The sequence below is a fragment of the Rhododendron vialii genome, chromosome 3a (assembly GCF_030253575.1).
Source record: "Rhododendron vialii isolate Sample 1 chromosome 3a, ASM3025357v1".
In the NCBI taxonomy this organism is placed as follows: Eukaryota; Viridiplantae; Streptophyta; class Magnoliopsida; order Ericales; family Ericaceae; genus Rhododendron; species Rhododendron vialii.
In genome coordinates this window covers 17046994-17064840 of record NC_080559.1, presented here as the reverse complement: position 1 = coordinate 17064840, position 17847 = coordinate 17046994, and the positions used below count along the sequence as shown (strand labels likewise).

Below are 17847 nucleotides of genomic sequence, written 5' to 3'. Positions count from 1 at the left end.
CAAAATATTAAATTGTTCATGTAAATTAAAATACCTAATTAATCAAACTACATTAGTGTGTAACAAAACTTTTGTGCTCGAAATTAGGGTGACACCTCCCCCACCCCGTCTGTGTGGCTCCACCACTGCTTAATTAAAGATGCAAAGTAATCAGGTAGACATGTTATAACAAAGAAACGCACTAGTATAGGTTGACAACTCTATCTTTTGGTCGTGACAATGCTTTGCCCATCCCATATTTATTTAAAAAAAAAAAAACTCATGTGGTAAAACAGGTTTAAGACGACACTTAAAAATAAAAGCTAAAAGTAAGTAGTTAAAAGAAATATTTGAAAATTTTGAGACAAAAAAGGCTCGATCAAACATTATTGAAAAAATAATTTTTTTTGAACAGCAAAAAACATACTCCCTCCGTCCCAATTTAAATGTCACATACGATTTTCCGTGCATTTTCAAACCCCCAAAAATATACTTCTGCATATTTTTATTTTCTTACACCAAATTAAAGTACTCAATGAGCACTTTAATTTGGTGTAAGAAAATTTAAAAAATAATGCAAAAAATATTTTTTGTGGGGTTTGAAAATGCAAGAAAAATTGTAGGGGGCATTAAATTGGGACGGAGAGAGTATTATTAAATAATTGTAATATATACAAAGATAAAGGGGGACAAGAGGAAAGCATCACAAATTTGAAAAAAAAAATTGACGTTAGGCTCCATTCTTGTAATTTTTTTCATCTTCGTTTATTGTGTGTTGTTCGTCTTTTCCTATTTTTTTTAGATTTGTGTTATATTTTTTGAATTACTCATTTGTCTCGACGAGAGGAGTTTAAAAGGTAGTACAATTATGACCAAAAACCAAAAAAAAATCATTAAAGACAAAACAATACGAAACAAGTGTCCTTTTTGTCTATATTGTCGTCTTAGATAAACTTTTTTCAACAACGGTCAACATTATTAAATTTTTTTATTCATCTCGTCAAGACGAATGATTATCTCAAAAAATTACTACAAAAAACTGAACAAAAAGCTAAAAAAATAAAAATTACCAAAAAAAAATTAGACAAATATTTACAAGAAATGAAGCCTTGATAATCTTATCGATCGCTCCATTAAATATTTTACAAAAAGTCTAAAGTAGTAATATCGAAATGTGATTCCACAGTTGAATTCAATGTTGAATTCACGTACAGTTGGCACTACACAAATATTTCACAAATTCATAGGCACAATTAAGCCCCCTAGGGCAGATTCGGGCCGTCCATCTAGGCAATAAATAGTGCAGCTTCTAATCCAATCAATGGACGGTCCGCCCGGTACTAGAGCAGAGCGCCCTACAAGATTTCCCATTCCCCATTAAAGTAACATAAGAGTGACTTTCGAATTCCGGGTGGATTTGGATTAAAAAGTAGAGTGACTTTTTTACTTCTATATTCAATTTTTTTTTGCATTTGTTGGTTTTGGGTAAAACTTTTGTGACTTATGGGTTCATCTCGAAGAGAGGAACTGAAAAACTAAAAAAATTGATCAAAACTCATAATTTTTTTGAAACAGACAAAAATAAGTCAAAATGATAGCTTTGACTTTCATTGATTGATGAAACGGTCAAATGTGTTGCATAACGAAAAATAAGTACTTACTTTTACCTAAGTATTTTGAGAAATAACTATTTTTTAGGCCAAAAAGTGATTTTTTTTTGTTGCTAAAAAGTGGTTATTTCTCAAAATATTTGGGTAAAAGTAAAAAAAAAAAATTAATTTTTTGATTCGTCTCGTCAAGACGAATCAATAACCCACAAAAATTTGGCGCAAAACTAACAAATGCGAAAAAAATTCAAATAAAGACAAAATACTTAAACTTAAGTTAAGTTCATAAGAACGCAACCTAAGATGTCAATATTTATGTTACTCGGATACTGTTTGATATATTTTCGATACACATTTACTTAGGGGTGGCAAACGGGCGGATTTGGGTCAAATTGGGTAAGTTGTTAGTGGGTTGGGTCTTTAATGGGTCATTGACCCATTTAGACCCATTAATTATGAGTCTAATTACCCATACCCAACCCGACCCATTTATTTTAAAGCAAACCCGACCCGCCCATTAACCCAATTACATATATACTAAAAATTATGATCGAAAAATTAGAAAAGTAAAAAAAAATTATGATCGAAACTCATAAATTTTTTCAAAAAGACGAGAATAAGTAATTTTTTTTGTCTTATTGATTTTTTTTTGTCTTTATTCAAAAAATTATAAGTTTCGATCAAATTTTTTTACTTTTCCGATTCCTCTCATCAAAACAAATTAATAAGTCACAAAAATATGACACAAAACAAAAAAAAATTTAATAAGGACAAAAAAATAAGTCAATTTTTTAATCCAAACCCTTTGCGGGACTACCATGAGAGAAATTTATTCACGGCGGTGCACAATTTTACGGGTCCATTCGCGCAATTAATGGATGAGATGTGCTTTCAATTTTGACTGGTCAAAATAATTGTTACCGGTCATAATTGATTTTTAATTCGGACCATTTAAAATATTTTTGGACGTATGTGATTTAGCACAAAATAATTGAATGAAAGAGAGAGAATGTCACGCTCCTGCATGGGATTCGGGGGGGGGGGGGGGGGCGGGGGGGGCGGGGGGCGTGGGGACAGAGAGAGAGAGAGAGAGGGGAGGTTGGAATTTGGTGGGTTATTTTCATTGACCACTGGGTCATTTAAGTTGACCCAATTAATGCCCAATTATAACCAATTAATAATGGGTTAGCTGGGTTTGAACCCATTCTTACCCAACTAATAAATGGGTTGGGTTGGGTCTATTTTTTAGTTGATGGATTTAGATTTGTTAATGGATCTGGGTTCAATTTGTCACCCCTACATTTACTTCACAATGTTCACCCTGCCTTTTTTTTTATTCGGAAATTCGGAAAAAAGGAACTTCACAATTTGTCAAATCCATGGGGACGCAACTAACATAAGAGTGACTTTTGAATTCCATTTGCAAGATAACGTGCACGTTGACTTCCAGTCATAAATATTCTTTTGATTTCCATTGATTATACCCTTCTTTTCATTTTTTGGTAGCGTAGAGTGTGTGTCCCGAGCCAGTTTAAACGTTTTTCAAACTAATTTCTACAGTCCCTCTCACATTATACTAATATCTTATCCTTGATAGTTTATCTTAATATCCTTAAATGCATGAGCCTCTTCTTAATCCTTACAAGGAACAGGTCCTCTTCGGTACCTTAAAGAAACTAAATGATTCTATCTAGGCCATTTTCGGGCCCTTCCTAGGTCTGTTTTAGTGATTGAGACCATTTGTATTCTAGACCTTGTTGAGAACATTAGGCACGTCAAAATTCATGTAAATTGTCTGAATATCGTTTAATATATTGATGTAGAATACATAGAGGCCCAATTTCACGATCAATTGGACGGTCGAAGCCTCAGCAGCACAAACGATACTTAATTGCAAATTATTCGATTTAACAAAATTTAGACGAGCTTGAATCGGGCCCAACCTTGGTGGCCACGCCGACTTATTTCCACATTGCGGTCAATAGTCACCACCCTTAGTCATGACGCATGATGGATTTTGGCCTAATTCATTCGTTTAGGCCTTCAATTTAATATTTTTACCATTTTAGCAAAGTTTTTAAACGTTAATAACTCTTAGTCGGTAATTCTTTTTTGGAAAAGTCTAGTTTTTCTTTCCCATTTGCAATTTTGATAGTTTCCCCAACTTTGTGATTATTTATTTTTAGGGTTTGGTGTTTTTAATGTTTTGTTTTAGGATCCGTTTGATTAGCGAGAAAAATAAAATAGAAAGTAAAAATGATAGAAAGTGAAGTGAAAGAAAAGAAAATTTATTTCTTTTCTTACATCCGTTTGATTAGAATAATAGTTTTGCAAGAGAATAGTAGAAAAAATAAGAAATCCTTATTTTGAGGGAATAAAATTGCCAAAATCAAAAGAGAGAAAATGTGGAGGGAAGAGGATAAAGAAGGAAGTTAGAGTAATTGTTGTTGATTTTCTCGAGAAAATAAAAATTTTCTGCACATTTTGTGAGAAAAAGTAAAGTAATTAAGCTCTCATGCTTTAGTGGGTTGTACAGAAAAGTTCACTTTCTACCATTTTCTAAGATATTCTTGCTAAGTGAACACAAAAAAAAAATATTTTCTTTTTCTTTTTTTTGCATTTTCTATTATTATCTCACTAATCAAATGGACCCTTAACTTTTATCAATACAACTTCTGAGTTTTCTCTCATTCTTGTGGGTTCGAGTTTACTACTTTGTTTAGATTAGAATGCAACTAGTCTCTTATATGCGTCATATATTTTTGAAACACATTTATCTTAAGAAAAATAGGTTTAGAAAATATTGCAACAATGGATAAAAAAGCCATTTCGGCAAGATAAATATGTTTTGAAAATGTATTGAATAATATCCAACTAATTATGAATTTTTACGTGTCTAATGTTTTCGCCGAATCAATTGTTTCAATCACAAAACAGATTTGAAAAGGGCCCGGAATTAACCTGAACAATATCGTCCAGTCGCTTCTAAAGGGATCAGATCGAGAGGATCCTGTTGCCGAGTACTACTATATATATATAAAGCAAACCCACCCACCCACCAGTTGAATGTTCAAACCTGAGGAATATATGTTTTCCTTCTTTCTTTCTTTGTTTCCCGGCCAGCAGCCACTTCCCAACCATATACTAAGTGGACAAAAATCTCCGCCTATCTATGAGTATTTAATATCCGTCGCATTCAATTGGGATCGCATGCAGTTTTAGACCACACCATGCACCAGTACCTCTCTAGCTAACTCCAACTCTAACATAATGCAAGTATACGTGTACCCGTTCCGTTTTCTCCCATAACTTTCTTTTTCAAAAAGAAGGTAATTTCAAACTCAAATATAACGAAAATAAAAAAATAATTTTTAATATTTTTTTGCACCGTTTAAAAGATCTCAATGAGATCTATCAAACAAGATCCATATTGATAGAAAAATTATTTGCATCAACACATAATTTTTGACATTGAAAGAATCTTCTTTTTTTCAAAATCTTCCTTTTTAAAAAGTGGAACGCAAGACAGTAACTTGTTGAACTGCCATAACATACCATAATTAATAAGTAGTACAGTAATATTTGAGGAGCTAGCTTAGCTAGTACGTCTTTGAATCCTGTGACCGGACAGTTACACCAATATCCATCGCCCAATCACCGTAGAAAGCATGTCTCCCATCCTAAGGGAGTTGAATTTGGAATACACACAATATATGCAAGTCCCTATACGCCAAAAATTATTACATGTACGTGTATGTGTGTGTATGTATGTGTGTGTGTGTGTATATATATATATATATATATGTACTAATAATAGACTACTACGTACCCATTGAATAGGAAGGGAAACCTATTTTACATATGTTTATTTTGAACAAAAAAATCCATCTGGACTACTGTAATAAATTACAGTTTTTACATCATATGTAAGTCGACAAATCGTACTGCATGCATGGTTGTGTTTTGGTTTGTAATCAAAGACAAACAACGAAAATATGAAGAAAAAAAAAATTTACATACGTACGTATACAAGCAAACTCCTTAATTAATTTATAGGGTATATTAGTAATATTTTTGAAAATAATTAAAATCAGGAATTCGAAGCTTGGGAATTGGAAATCACACGCCATATAAATAAATAATAATCAGAACTCATCTGCCATATCAGTTTGAAAATTAAGTTCGTTAGAAATAAAATTGCTTTAGTGCCTTACTTCAAAAATAATGGCATGCACCCCAACGTGCATTCTCTTGGACTTATCTTAAATTTGAAAATTGTCATTTTTTGAATTTTTTTTGCATTTGTTAGTTTTGTGTCAAACTTTTATGGGTTATTAATTCGTCTCAATGAGAGGAATCGGAAAAGTAATTTTTTTTATTTTTACCCAAGTATTTTGAGAAATAACAATTTTTAGCACAAAAATTAATAACCTACAAAAGTTTGCTGTAAAACTAACAAATACAAAAAAAAATTCAAATAAGAACAAAATTTTCAGTTTAAGTTAAGTGCAAGAGAACACAGCACGGGGTTTCTAAATGAAAAAGTATTGAAAAAAATTATGCCTTGTTTGAATTAAGATTTGAAATTTTTTTTATAACTCAAAAAACACTTATTATCTTTACTTCCAATCATTATTTTCTACTTATTATTCCTATCTCCAATCATTATTCTCATTTCTCTTTCTATCTCTCCACTCATTATCCCTACTTTCAATCATTACTCTCATAAAAAAATTCTCAAAAATTTTTTAAAAACTCATCTAAACACAACATAAGACAAATGAAACTTGGTGTTACTGCATGGGGTCCCTTTTGAAGGATTGGTCCTTTTATAAATGTAATAATAATATTAATGGTCACACTCACACAGGCTGTGATCGAAGACACACACACGTGATGTGATATATATAGACAACAACATTTTCTCATTTTTCTTCGCCCTTAAAGTTTGAAGAAATTATACACGGCAAGGAATACTCTCTCTAAAATGGGAGATTCTCTCTCTAAAATGGGAGTTACTCAATGTAACGATCCGAATTTTCGATCCATTTTTTTTAAATATAATATATTAGAATGATTTTCCTTAATGCAATTCTTTTTTTCTTTTCTTTTTAAAATACAATTATGCATGCAATATATACATGTTTTCTTTTTAAATTTTTCCTACACACAAATTACATGCATGCACAAATACAAACTCCTTCAATCTCTCCGTCTCCTATTCAGTCTTTACTTTCTCCCTAACCCTAAAACCAAGCCAAATTCGTCCATTCTAAATCCCATGAACCCAACTCCATTAAATTCACTCTTATCCAACCTCTTCCAAATTCACCTATATATCCCCTCCCCATTGACCCACGAAATTTACACCACAATATTCCCCACGCCTCACCAGTCCAAAAGAAAGTGAAAAACCAGAGAAAACTCAAGCTCCAATCAATAGAGTTTTAGAGAGAGAAAGTAAGAGAGAAAAAGTGGATTTTGTATCAAGACCCGACCGAAATCCAATTCGATCGTTCCAAACTCTTCTCACAACTCCTAGCATCACCAAGTATCGTCCAATTTGGTCCCAAAGTCTCCCGATAAAAAAAAAAACCGAAGTCTTCTTCCCCAAAATTTAAGATTCGTTTTTAAATCAATTCGATCCGATTAAAGGTATTATAATCCATTCTAACATTTTCTCTAAGTATATTAAGTGTTTATATGCTTAACCCTATGTTCCGAACGAAAAAAATATAGTTTACCGCGCGTTTTCTGCCGTATTCACCAATTTGATATTATTTTTGAGCCCGACATCTTGTTGTAATTATTTATGAAGAAGATGACCTATTTGAAATTTATTTTACATTCTTTCTGATATTAATATTATGAAAAACTACTGAATTGATATTATTTTCTTACAATATAATATCCTCTATCCTCTTAGTATAAAATGTATTAATTATATCAGTTTAATTTATCTGGTAGATTGAGTTGGTTTTACATGTTTCGAAACAACTTTGCGACCTTCCGAACATCATTTTTGACACCCGAAATATTTTTGCTAGAATTTTCACACCTCAAAGATCATAACTTGTTAAGATCATATTTTTTTTATTTAATTATCTATTTATTATTTATCTATCAAAGTTTACTAACGAAAAATCTTTGCGACCTTTCAAACAACGTTTTAACACCCAAACTAATTTTTTCTAGACTCCTTGTATCTCAAAGATGATATCTTGTTAAATTAATATTTTTTTAATTTAATTTACTATTTATTGTTATTTCTATAGCGTTTCCAATCAAAACTTCTTTACGACCTCATAAACCTTATTATAAATGCTCGAATAATTTTATTTAGACTCCCTATATTCTGAAGATGAAATTTTGTTAACCATAATATTTTTTTTAATTTGTAAATTATTTATTATCTATTTACTTCACTTTCGGCCACTTTATTTAACGTCTTTATTTAAATTAACCCCGTGACCCTCCGAACCCAACTTTTGACACTCAACTGGTTGCATAGGACCTTTAGAACTCTTATTAAGGTCATGATAAATATTCCAATATTTTTATCTAATTAATGTATTTAATTAGTTTTTAATTAATCTATTATCTTAGAATTAATTAATAAGAGCTCAGAAAATTTTTATTTTAATTTCTTTTAAAACTCTTACTTTATTATTGACATTGTGACTATACAAAATTAAGGGCAACGGCCCGTTCATAATAAGTTGCGTGATTACATTGTTTATTAATTATTTTAATTATTATTGATTTGTTGTATATTGCATCGATACTTGATTTGAGTGCTAGATTGGACCCTAGAGACATAGGGTGGTATGCGAATAGAATTCACTTAGACGGTGCTAAGTAATGGATGAATTGAAAAATTTTATTTCTAGATTGCCTGCAGGCGTGATGTTGAGATTTGTGATGAGATTGAAACTGGCGAGTGCCCAGTGATGAACTGATAAACTGGCGTGTGTCCAGTGATGATGGTGAAGTGGTATATAAGATAGGCGAACCTTAGTTGTGATTCAGGCATGATAAGCTTTTCCCTTGTTGTAGTTATTGTGATGCATACTCGGTACATAACTTAGGTGTATTTGCGACAGCAAAGGGAAGTGATCTCATGGGACAGAGCATGGCTAGCGGTTGAGGGAGGAAAGATCTCGCGGAGAGATCTTAGATTTCACATTAGGATAATGAATAGTAATAAACACTACAAGAAAGTTGGGATGCGTCAGCGCTCAAAAGTGTTGGTAAAGGTTCACGGAAACGATGCTATAGACTTGCTTGGTCTATACCAGCGCTTGGGCAATGCGTTGTAGTAGACGCGCTACTATAGGTCTATACCAACGCTTTTTATGGGCGCTGGTATAGATTGATTTTTGCCAGCGCTTTTTTTCCCAGCGTTTACAAGCGCTGGTATAGCATAATTTTTACTAGCGCTTTGGTTGTAAGCGCTGGTGCTGGTGTAGACTCTCTTTACCAAAAAACTCAACGCAAATGAGTGCCCATTTTCTTCAATTACCGTGTTTTGAACCCTTCCCCTTGACTCACCGAAGAGCTCATGCGTACCCTGTCCAGCCACTGCACTAAGTATCGTTTTCGTTAAACATGTGAGAATATTTAATATATAAAACATGTGTCTAAGATTTATTTTTTGTTAAATATTAGGTAGATTATCATGAAAGGTGAATCAATGCTCCCATGAGAATTATTATATTTTATGCTCTATTCTTGTTCCAGTAACATGTCAAAAGCTTTATTTTCGTAGTTTTATATTTATATTTTACATGATCTTCTCCAAACACTATCACCATAACCCCGAAGAATGCATCTAAATGAGAATATTACTTATTTCGACTGAGGCAAAATTTAGATGCATCCCGACCCCCACTAAAATCTTTATTTTTTGATCTGAACTGTCTATCTTTTACATATTATAGAGTTCATCATTTCTACCAAGAATAAAGTTAATTAGGTATCACTATACTATACACTTGAACAAATAGAAAAAATCCATTTTTTAAATGAAATTGTGTCTCGATAAAGAAGCTTTCTAAATCCGTTCAAGACATTTTTTTATGAGAATGATATAATTAACAAGAAAAACAAAATCAACGGTCTGGATCGTCGTAGTTGTGTCGCGGTCGAATGACTACAGTATGTTCAAGTATAGCACAAGACTTAGGCTTCGTTCCAGAACACCTTCTTAAAAAATAAGTACTTATTTCACATTTTCAAACTCAAAAATAATATAAATGAAAAATGATTTTTTAATTTTTTTTCACCGTATAAAAGATCTCAATGAGATCTATCAAACAAGATCCATATTGATAGGAAAATTATTTACGTAAATACATGATTTTTAAGCTTGAAATTGTCTTCTTAAAAAATAAGTACTTATTTCCGTTTCCGGAACGGGGCCTTAGTTTGGTAACAATTACATTGAACATATAGAATTAAAAAGGTCATTACCAACTCAATTTTTACAGTGGTCAATCTAAATCATTAGAATTTCACGTGTCACTGATACCATCGTTGTCACTAAAATTAGAGATCATCGAATATCGGTGATCGCATGATCGGACAACATTTGATGCATCTCGAGGCGTTAAAGTATGAGATCGCAAGATTCAACTCCCACCAGAGTCTTTATTTTTTGATCTGAACTGTCTATCTTTTACATATTACGGAGTTCATCAATTGAAATAAGAATAAAGTTGATCGGGTATCGCTACACATTTGATTGGACGATAACTATCATCTAAAAAATAAATTGTTTCCCAATCAAAGAGCTTTCTAAACCTGATTAGGTTAATTTTTTACGATAATGATTTAACCAATATGCACAACAAAATCAACAACCTCAACTGTTAAAATAGTTGTTTTATTGACATGCGCTAAATAATCATACCGAAGATTATTAGCAAATGTATAACATATAATATAATTAGAAATTATTCCATCAGTGGTTTTTTTTTTGGATCTATTCCAACGCTTTTCCTAGGCCGCTGGGAAATGAGGGCCTATTCCAGCGTTTTTTATGGGCGCTGGTAAATGGGGGGCCTATTCTAACGCTTTTGCTTAGGTGCTGGGTAATGGTTGGCCTATTCCAGCGCTTTTGCTTTGGGCGCTGGGAAATCCCCATTCTAGCAGCGGTTAGAAAAAGCGCTGCTATAGACCTCTTATTGTAGCACTTTTTGCAAGCGCTGGTGTTGTTCAAGTTTCTTGTAGTGAAATTGGTGTTTGTAAATCCTTATTCTGCTCTTTCGCATTATTATTATCTTGTTGCTTGTTAGCTGTAAAGTAAGAGGGGTGGTTGGGTTGGATTATTCTACTGGGTGATTTATCACTCACGGATACGTCTGTATCCTGGCAAATCGTTTGCTTCGGTAATCAATTTGCCAGAGGGCGCAGGATTCACTGGAGAGGATTCAAAGATGGTGCAGTTCGACACGAAAAGAATATCAGGAACGAAGATCGAGTGTGCTTCGGATTTGTATCAAGCCTAGAGTCAGCTCTGAAGTTAATGTATTTTGAATCAGTAAATTTATCTTGCGACTGTAATAGCTAAACTTTATTTTGGAAAATTATATTTATTTAGCAAATTTTCTTAAGATTTTATTTTATATTGCTTCCGGAAAGTCAGGGCGTTACACTCAACCTCTGTGGTCGCCATAGTCACCGTAATTTTCACAGCCGCCGCTCCTCTCGTCGACTGTTAAAACCCTTCCCTTCCCCTCTTCCCTCCCTCTCCTCCCCCTTCCTTACCTTCTCTGTCTTTTCTCCTGGTTGCTTCCTTACTTACTCTCCTTTTCCTTTCGCTCCTTTTTCTCGTCCCCTCCTATTTCTCTCCGATTTATTGCTTCCCATCTTCGATGGCTGAGGCAGAGTTTTTGGATCTAGAAGAGGGCTCTGGAGAAACAGGGGAAGTGGGAAATTTTTGTTTCGTAAGCAAGGTTCTCAGCCCAAAAACCCGAAACCTTGCTGCCATAACCAATATTTGCAACACTGCCTGGAGAACGAGATCCCCTTTCTCTGTTACCCCTTGGAATAACAATACCTTTCTATTTCGGTTTAAGGAGATGGATGATAGGAACAGAATCTTGCGTGATAGTCCGTGGTCGGTTATGAACTGTCTACTCGTCATCCAGCCTATAAATGAAGGCGTGGCTATTCCAGAGATTGAGTTCAATGCATGTCCATTTTGGGTGCAAATTCATGGCCTTCCTGTTGAGAAAATGAATAAGGCAAATGCAATTACTATTGGCCAGCGGTTTCAGAAGCTACTCGCGATTGAATCGTCCCTCGATGGGATCCTCTTGGGCAGAAGCTTCTTGAGGGTTAAGGTTGAAATTAATCTTTCCCAGCAGTTGCCGAAGGGTTTTTGTTTAAGAAAGAAAACAACCCAAACGAAGAACCTATGGATTTCTTACAAATACGAGAAGCTATCTGATTTTTGTTACTCCTGTGGACGAATAGGGCATGATAACAGGGAGTGCAAATTCAGACCCCATGAGGATATCCACGGAGTGGTTTATGATGCTGAAATTAGAGCTTCAATGGCAAAAAGGGCTCCGTTCTCTATTGAGGAGTTTCATAAAGAAGTAGACGCGGTCGAAACCCGCGTGAACCAGTTGATCAACCGCCGCCGCTCTGAGCCTGAGACGGCTGATTTTGAAACGCGTGATAGTAACGCGTTAATGGAGCACGTGAACCAATCCACGCTGGGAGAGATGAGCATTACGCGCGCCCCGGACGTTGCATCGGAATCTTTCGGGACAGGTGTTGTGGACCCAATGACGCAGGACAGTCCTTCACGTACGGATCCTTTTATTCCTCGAGGTATTTCTAATCCTTATCCGCTTCGGGATCGTAATTCAAAAATTTCTGGTGATTTGGGTCATGCTGCTCTTAGCCTCTCTCATAACCCCTTGCTGGACCTCCTTCGAACCTCTGGCCCAATCTCCCATCCATTAGTCCCCCCAACTTCACCCAGCCCACCAAATTATTTTGTTACTGAACCTCTTGAAGGCCCAAACTCACCAAAATCCCCTCCTGCCTTCATATCGTCTCCTCTTGCAGAAAAATTACCCCTCATCGAAGAAGTTAACCCAAATGCCTCCCCCACCAAAATTATTACCCTTCCTGACCCAAGCCCCTTAACCACCCCCCCCCCCCCCCCCCCTTCCCCTGGGAAGGCTCTCGTTTCTTGCTTCAGTAATCTCACCATCAAAAGAAAATCCAATGACGAGGTCGAAAACTCCTCGAGATCTAAAATCCAACGTCTTTGCTTGCCTGATCCCTCCCCTAAATCTCTCTCCCCTTGTGCAAAACCTGCTCGAATAAGGAAATTCTTCAAAAGAGGGGGGCTACGCTCTACTCCAGGTGCTAGCCCCAATCTGCCATTGGAGCCTTTGGATACGGATTTGGGCCTCTGTGATGTCCCGGTACAACAAATTGTTGATAGACTAGAAGTGGATTTAGGTATGGTTCTTAATGCTGTTGCAAATCACTCTAAAAATGGGCGTGTGGCTTGCGCTGAACAGCCACAATCCTAATGCTGATCCTAGCCTGGAACTGTCAAGGAATTGGGCGTACCGTGACTAGCCAGGTTTTGGGTGATCTTGTGCGTTCAAATCGCCCCTCCATCGTCTTTCTGATGGAGACAAAAAATAATAAGGCCTTTTTGGAGACCATCCATCGCCGCTTAGGTTTTAATTTTGGTAAATATGTTGATCCTATTGGGCTCGCTGGGGGACTAGCTCTTTGGTGGTTGTCTGACTTGGATGTTAATATTGAAATTGCAACAAAAAATATTGTCCATACAGTTATTTCTAATAAAGGAGATTCTATCGTTTGGGCAGCCTCCTTCATCTACGGCTGTCCAAGGAAAAAAGGTAGAGATCAAGTTTGGGATAATCTGAGATCAATTGGGAGAGATGAAAAATTACCTTGGCTATGTATGGGAGACTTTAATGAGGTCCTAAGCACTAAAGATAAATGGGGAGGAAACATTCCTACTCGCAAAAGGTTGTCTAGTTTCCACTCGATGCTAAACGACTGTGGTCTGGTTGATTTGGAATTCAAAGGGCCCAAGTTCACTTGGAGGAATAACAGAGTTGATGGGAGTCTCATTATGGAAAGAATTGATATGGCCTTTGCTAATGCAAAATGGGGAGATACCTTTGACCAAGCCATGGTATTTGTGGAGGCAGCTATTGGTTCCGATCATAACCCGCTGTTACTCAATACTTCATTCCCTCTTAACAAGGTGGGGAAACCTTTCCGGTTTGAATCTTTTTGGACAACAGAGGAAAGTTGTAAACCAGTCATTATGGAAGCTTGGGCTCGCAACTACGAGGAATCTGAAATGGGAAGAGTGTGCAAGAAATTGAAGATTTGTAAAGAGAAGCTCAAAGATTGGCATCAGCTCAATTTTGGAAACCTGCGTCTTCAGATCACAGTCTTGAAAGATCAACTGGTTGATGTTCAAAGGAAGCTAGACCAAGGCCCCAACGCTGAGTTAGTAACGGCCGAAAAAGGGATAAGCAAGAAATTGGAAGATCTTTGGCAGAAGGATGCAATGTACTGGCACCAACGTTTTAGAATAAAATGGTTGCAGTTGGGAGACAAGAACTCTCGTTTCTTCCATCTAAGCACCATTCACAGAAGACAAAGGAACCAGATTACAAAGCTAAAAGATGCTCATGGAGTGTGGCAGACTGAATCAAAGGCAATAGCAGGTATCATTCGAGATCACTTTCATTCCTTTTATTGTCCACCTCCAAATAGAAATTTTGATGATATTATTGATCTTGTTGACCCTTTGGTCACTCATGAGATTAACTGTGCTCTAGTTAAAACTGTTACTCGCAAAGAGATCCATTTGGCAGCTTTCCAATTGGGCCCCTTAAAAGCCCCTGGGTCAGATGGGTTTCCGGGTCTCTTCTTTCAGAATTATTGGGATATTGTTGGGGAAGATGTTTGTGAGGCTGTTCTATCCTTCTTCCATACTGGAGTGATGTTTAGAGAGTTAAATCAAACGAATGTAACCCTTATTTCAAAAGTTCGAAGCCCCGCCTCAATGGGCCAACTCCGCCCCGTTAGTCTGTGCAGATTTGTGTACAAGATCATCTCCAAAGTCTGCGCCAACCACTTACAACCTTTCATCCGTGGCTTGATCTCTGAACAACAGTCTGCATTCATTCTCGGTCGGCAAATCCAAGGTAACATAACAGTTGCTCATGAGGTTTTCCACCATTTGAAGCATAAGAAAACAGGACGCAGGGTATCGGTAGCTATGAAGCTTGATCTAAGCAAAGCTTTTGACAGTGTCTGCTGGGACTTTCTTTTCAAAGTATTGGAGAAATTGGGGTTCGACAAGACTTGGATAGGCAGGATTAAGCAATGTGTGTGCATATTTAAGTATTCGATCTTTGTTAATGGTGGCCAAGTGTGCAATGTGATGCCAAGCCGTGGGCTTTGTCAAGGGGACCCTCTGTCCCCTTATCTATTTCTCATAGTAGTTGATGTGTTATCTACCCTTATCCATAAAGCTATTCTCAACAAATCTTTGAGAGGAATAAGAATGAAGCGTAAATGTCCAGTGGTGTCTCACCTACTTTTCGCTGATGATTCTCTTATTTTTCTTGAAGCTGATACTCTATCATGTTCTAATTTCAAAGATCTAGCTTCTTGTTTCAGTGAGGCATCAGGTCTTACCATCAACGTACAAAAATCCAACCTTTTTTTCTCTGCAAATGCTAGCTCTGACCTTAAAACCGAGATTAAAAGTATCCTTGGGATGCCTGAAATGGACCCAAAAGCAAAATACCTGGGTTTGCCTGCAGTCTGGGGAAAATCAAAAAAGGTTTCCATGGCCTTTATTGAAGACAAGATCTATGGGAAAATGCAAGGATGGGGCGACACTCAACTTAACCATGCAGGCAAAGAAGTTCTTACTAAATCAGTTATCCAAACAATACTTGTTTATCCTTTCATGTGCTTCAAAGCTCCCGCCTCTCTCTGCTCTAATCTGAATTCCATGGTGAGTAATTTTTGGTGGAGAAAAACAGATTCAGGGAAAGGTATCCACTGGGGAGCGTGGCATAAGATGACTGATCCAAAAGGTGAAGGAGGATTAGGCTTCAAGGACTTTGCTGCTTTTAACAATGCACTATTGGCAAGACAATTTTGGAGAATCAATGAAAATCCAAAGGCGTTATGGGCTCGAGTCCTTAAAGGCCTTTATTTTCCAAATTCCACTTGCTGGGAAGCCCGAAGAGGTTCATCCCCTTCTTGGATATGGTGCAGTCTCCTTGAAGGTAGGAACCTCTTACAAGAAGGAATGAGATGGAGCATGGGTAATGGAGAATCTATTAATTTTTGAAAAGACAGCTGGGTGAAAGACTTGACTAGCAACAAAGTGGAAAGCCCCCCCCCCCCCCCAACTGTAATTGGGTCAAAGTGGCGGACTTTATTGATCATCAGAATCATGTGTGGGATATGGGGAAGCTTAGAAGTTGTGTTGTATTACAGAGGAGGAAATTCTTTCCAAAATCCCAATCAACTTAACCAACGGGGACGATAAGCAGGTCTGGGTCCACAACAATTCTGGGAGCTTCTCTATTAAATCAGGGTATCACCGAGCCCTCCATAAGGCAAAGTCCACAAGGACTCAAATCGCTTCTTCTTCTTACTCCCCTCCAAAGTCTATGTGGACGAGATTGTGGGTAGTTCCTACAGCCCCAAAAATATGCCACTTCATGTGGAAGGTAGCTAAGAATTGGGTTGCTACCAAAGCCAATTTGTTCAAAAGAAAATGTTCACCAGCTCCTTTATGCCCGTTATGTAATTTGGAGACAGAGACCATCGAACACATCCTATTCCAATGCCCTTGGACAAGAGTAGTTTGGTTCGGCAGTGGTAGGGATTTCTGGGTGTCGGGACACCAAATCCAGTCAGCGAATAAATGGATAGAAGACCTCCTTTGTGGGAACTTGGCAAAAGAAACCTCAGCAAATGATGCGGTAGACATCTTTTAGATCTGCTGGACGATATGGAAAGCCAGGAACTCCTTTGTTTTCTCTGGAAAATATCCAAACCCAAGTGATGTGATTGAGAAAGCCAAAGCTGCATGCAGAGACTATCTTGCAGCGCTATTCAAATGCCCCAATATCATCAATCCTCCAAAAGCTAGCAGAGCTTCTCATTGGTCGGCCCCCCCACCTGATGTGGTTAAATTTAATTCTGATGGAGCTTTTAAATCCTTCCGCAGCTTGGCTGCATTTGGCGTTATCGCCAGAGACTGTGGTGGATCCGCTCTTGTTTGGCGTATGGGTAAAATTGTTGCCCATTCAGCAATTGTTATTGAAGCTTGGGCCCTTCGCATAGCTTGTAGTACAGCAGTGGAGATGGATTATAACGAAGTAATCTTTGAATCAAACTGTCAAGCACTTATAAACTGCTTTAAGGATGGAAAGCCTCCATGTCCGTGGGAAATCAGAACAATTGTGGATGACATCAGATCTTGGGCAAAAACTAGGAAATGGTCTTTCGTTTGGTGTAGTAGGGACATTAATACAGTTGCTCATGGTTTGGCAGCATTTTGTGCTGATAGATTTTTTGTTTTCCAAGCAGGATGTTTACCGCCTGCTGTGGAAGTTTTGGTTTCCAAAGATGTAAATCGTTCATGAGTTTCTATAATATCGTGATCCTTTCAAAAAAAAAAAAAAGTTTGAAGAAATTATTATATACAGTTTCTTTCTCCTAAAGACCACCTTAACTTAATAAAATGTGGACCTCTCTTTTCCGATCGAATTTTGATGATCCGAGCCGTTCAACGTGTTCAAAACGCGATTTTAAGAGTACCCGCGAGAAATCAGCAAAAGAAAATGACCGGAAAGGCTTTATCCGAGCAGTTTTTGTTTGCTTTTTATCGAACGGTTCAAATAAAAACTGCTCGGAAAAAGCCTTTCCCGGTCATTTTTTTTGCGGATTCCTTGCGAGTACTCCTAAAATCACGTTATGAACATATTGAGCGGTTCGGATCATCGAAATTCGAACGGAAAATAGGAGGAATGGAGAGGTCCTTATTGGAATCCGCAAAAAAAATGACCGGGTAGGGCTTCATCCGAGCAGTTTTTATTTGAATCGTTCGATAAAAAATAAACAAAAACTGCTCGGATGAAGCCTTTCCGGTCATTTTTTTTTGTTGATTTCTCGCGGGTACTCTTAAAATCACATTCTGAACACATTGAGC

The 17847-nt window shown here is 36.7% G+C and overlaps 1 protein-coding gene across 1 annotated transcript; it reads left to right on the top strand.

Moving 5' to 3' along the window:
• The first annotated feature begins 16300 nt into the window (after positions 1 to 16300).
• LOC131321162 (uncharacterized) lies at positions 16301 to 17281 on the top strand. The gene is made up of 2 exons (XM_058352170.1): positions 16301 to 16360; positions 16631 to 17281. Exons 1-2 carry the CDS (start codon positions 16301 to 16303, stop codon positions 17279 to 17281), a joined length of 711 nt encoding a protein of 236 aa, XP_058208153.1.
• Positions 17282 to 17847: the final 566 nt, after the last annotated feature.

Bases quoted from the DNA above. Each gene is read 5' to 3' on its own strand.
- LOC131321162 (XM_058352170.1), top strand. From the start codon at position 16,301: ATGTGGACGAGATTGTGGGTAGTTCCTACAGCCCCAAAAATATGCCAC. The intron at 16,361-16,630 runs GTAGCTAAGAAT...GACATCTTTTAG, and splicing joins TATGCCACTTCATGTGGAAG to ATCTGCTGGACGATATGGAA.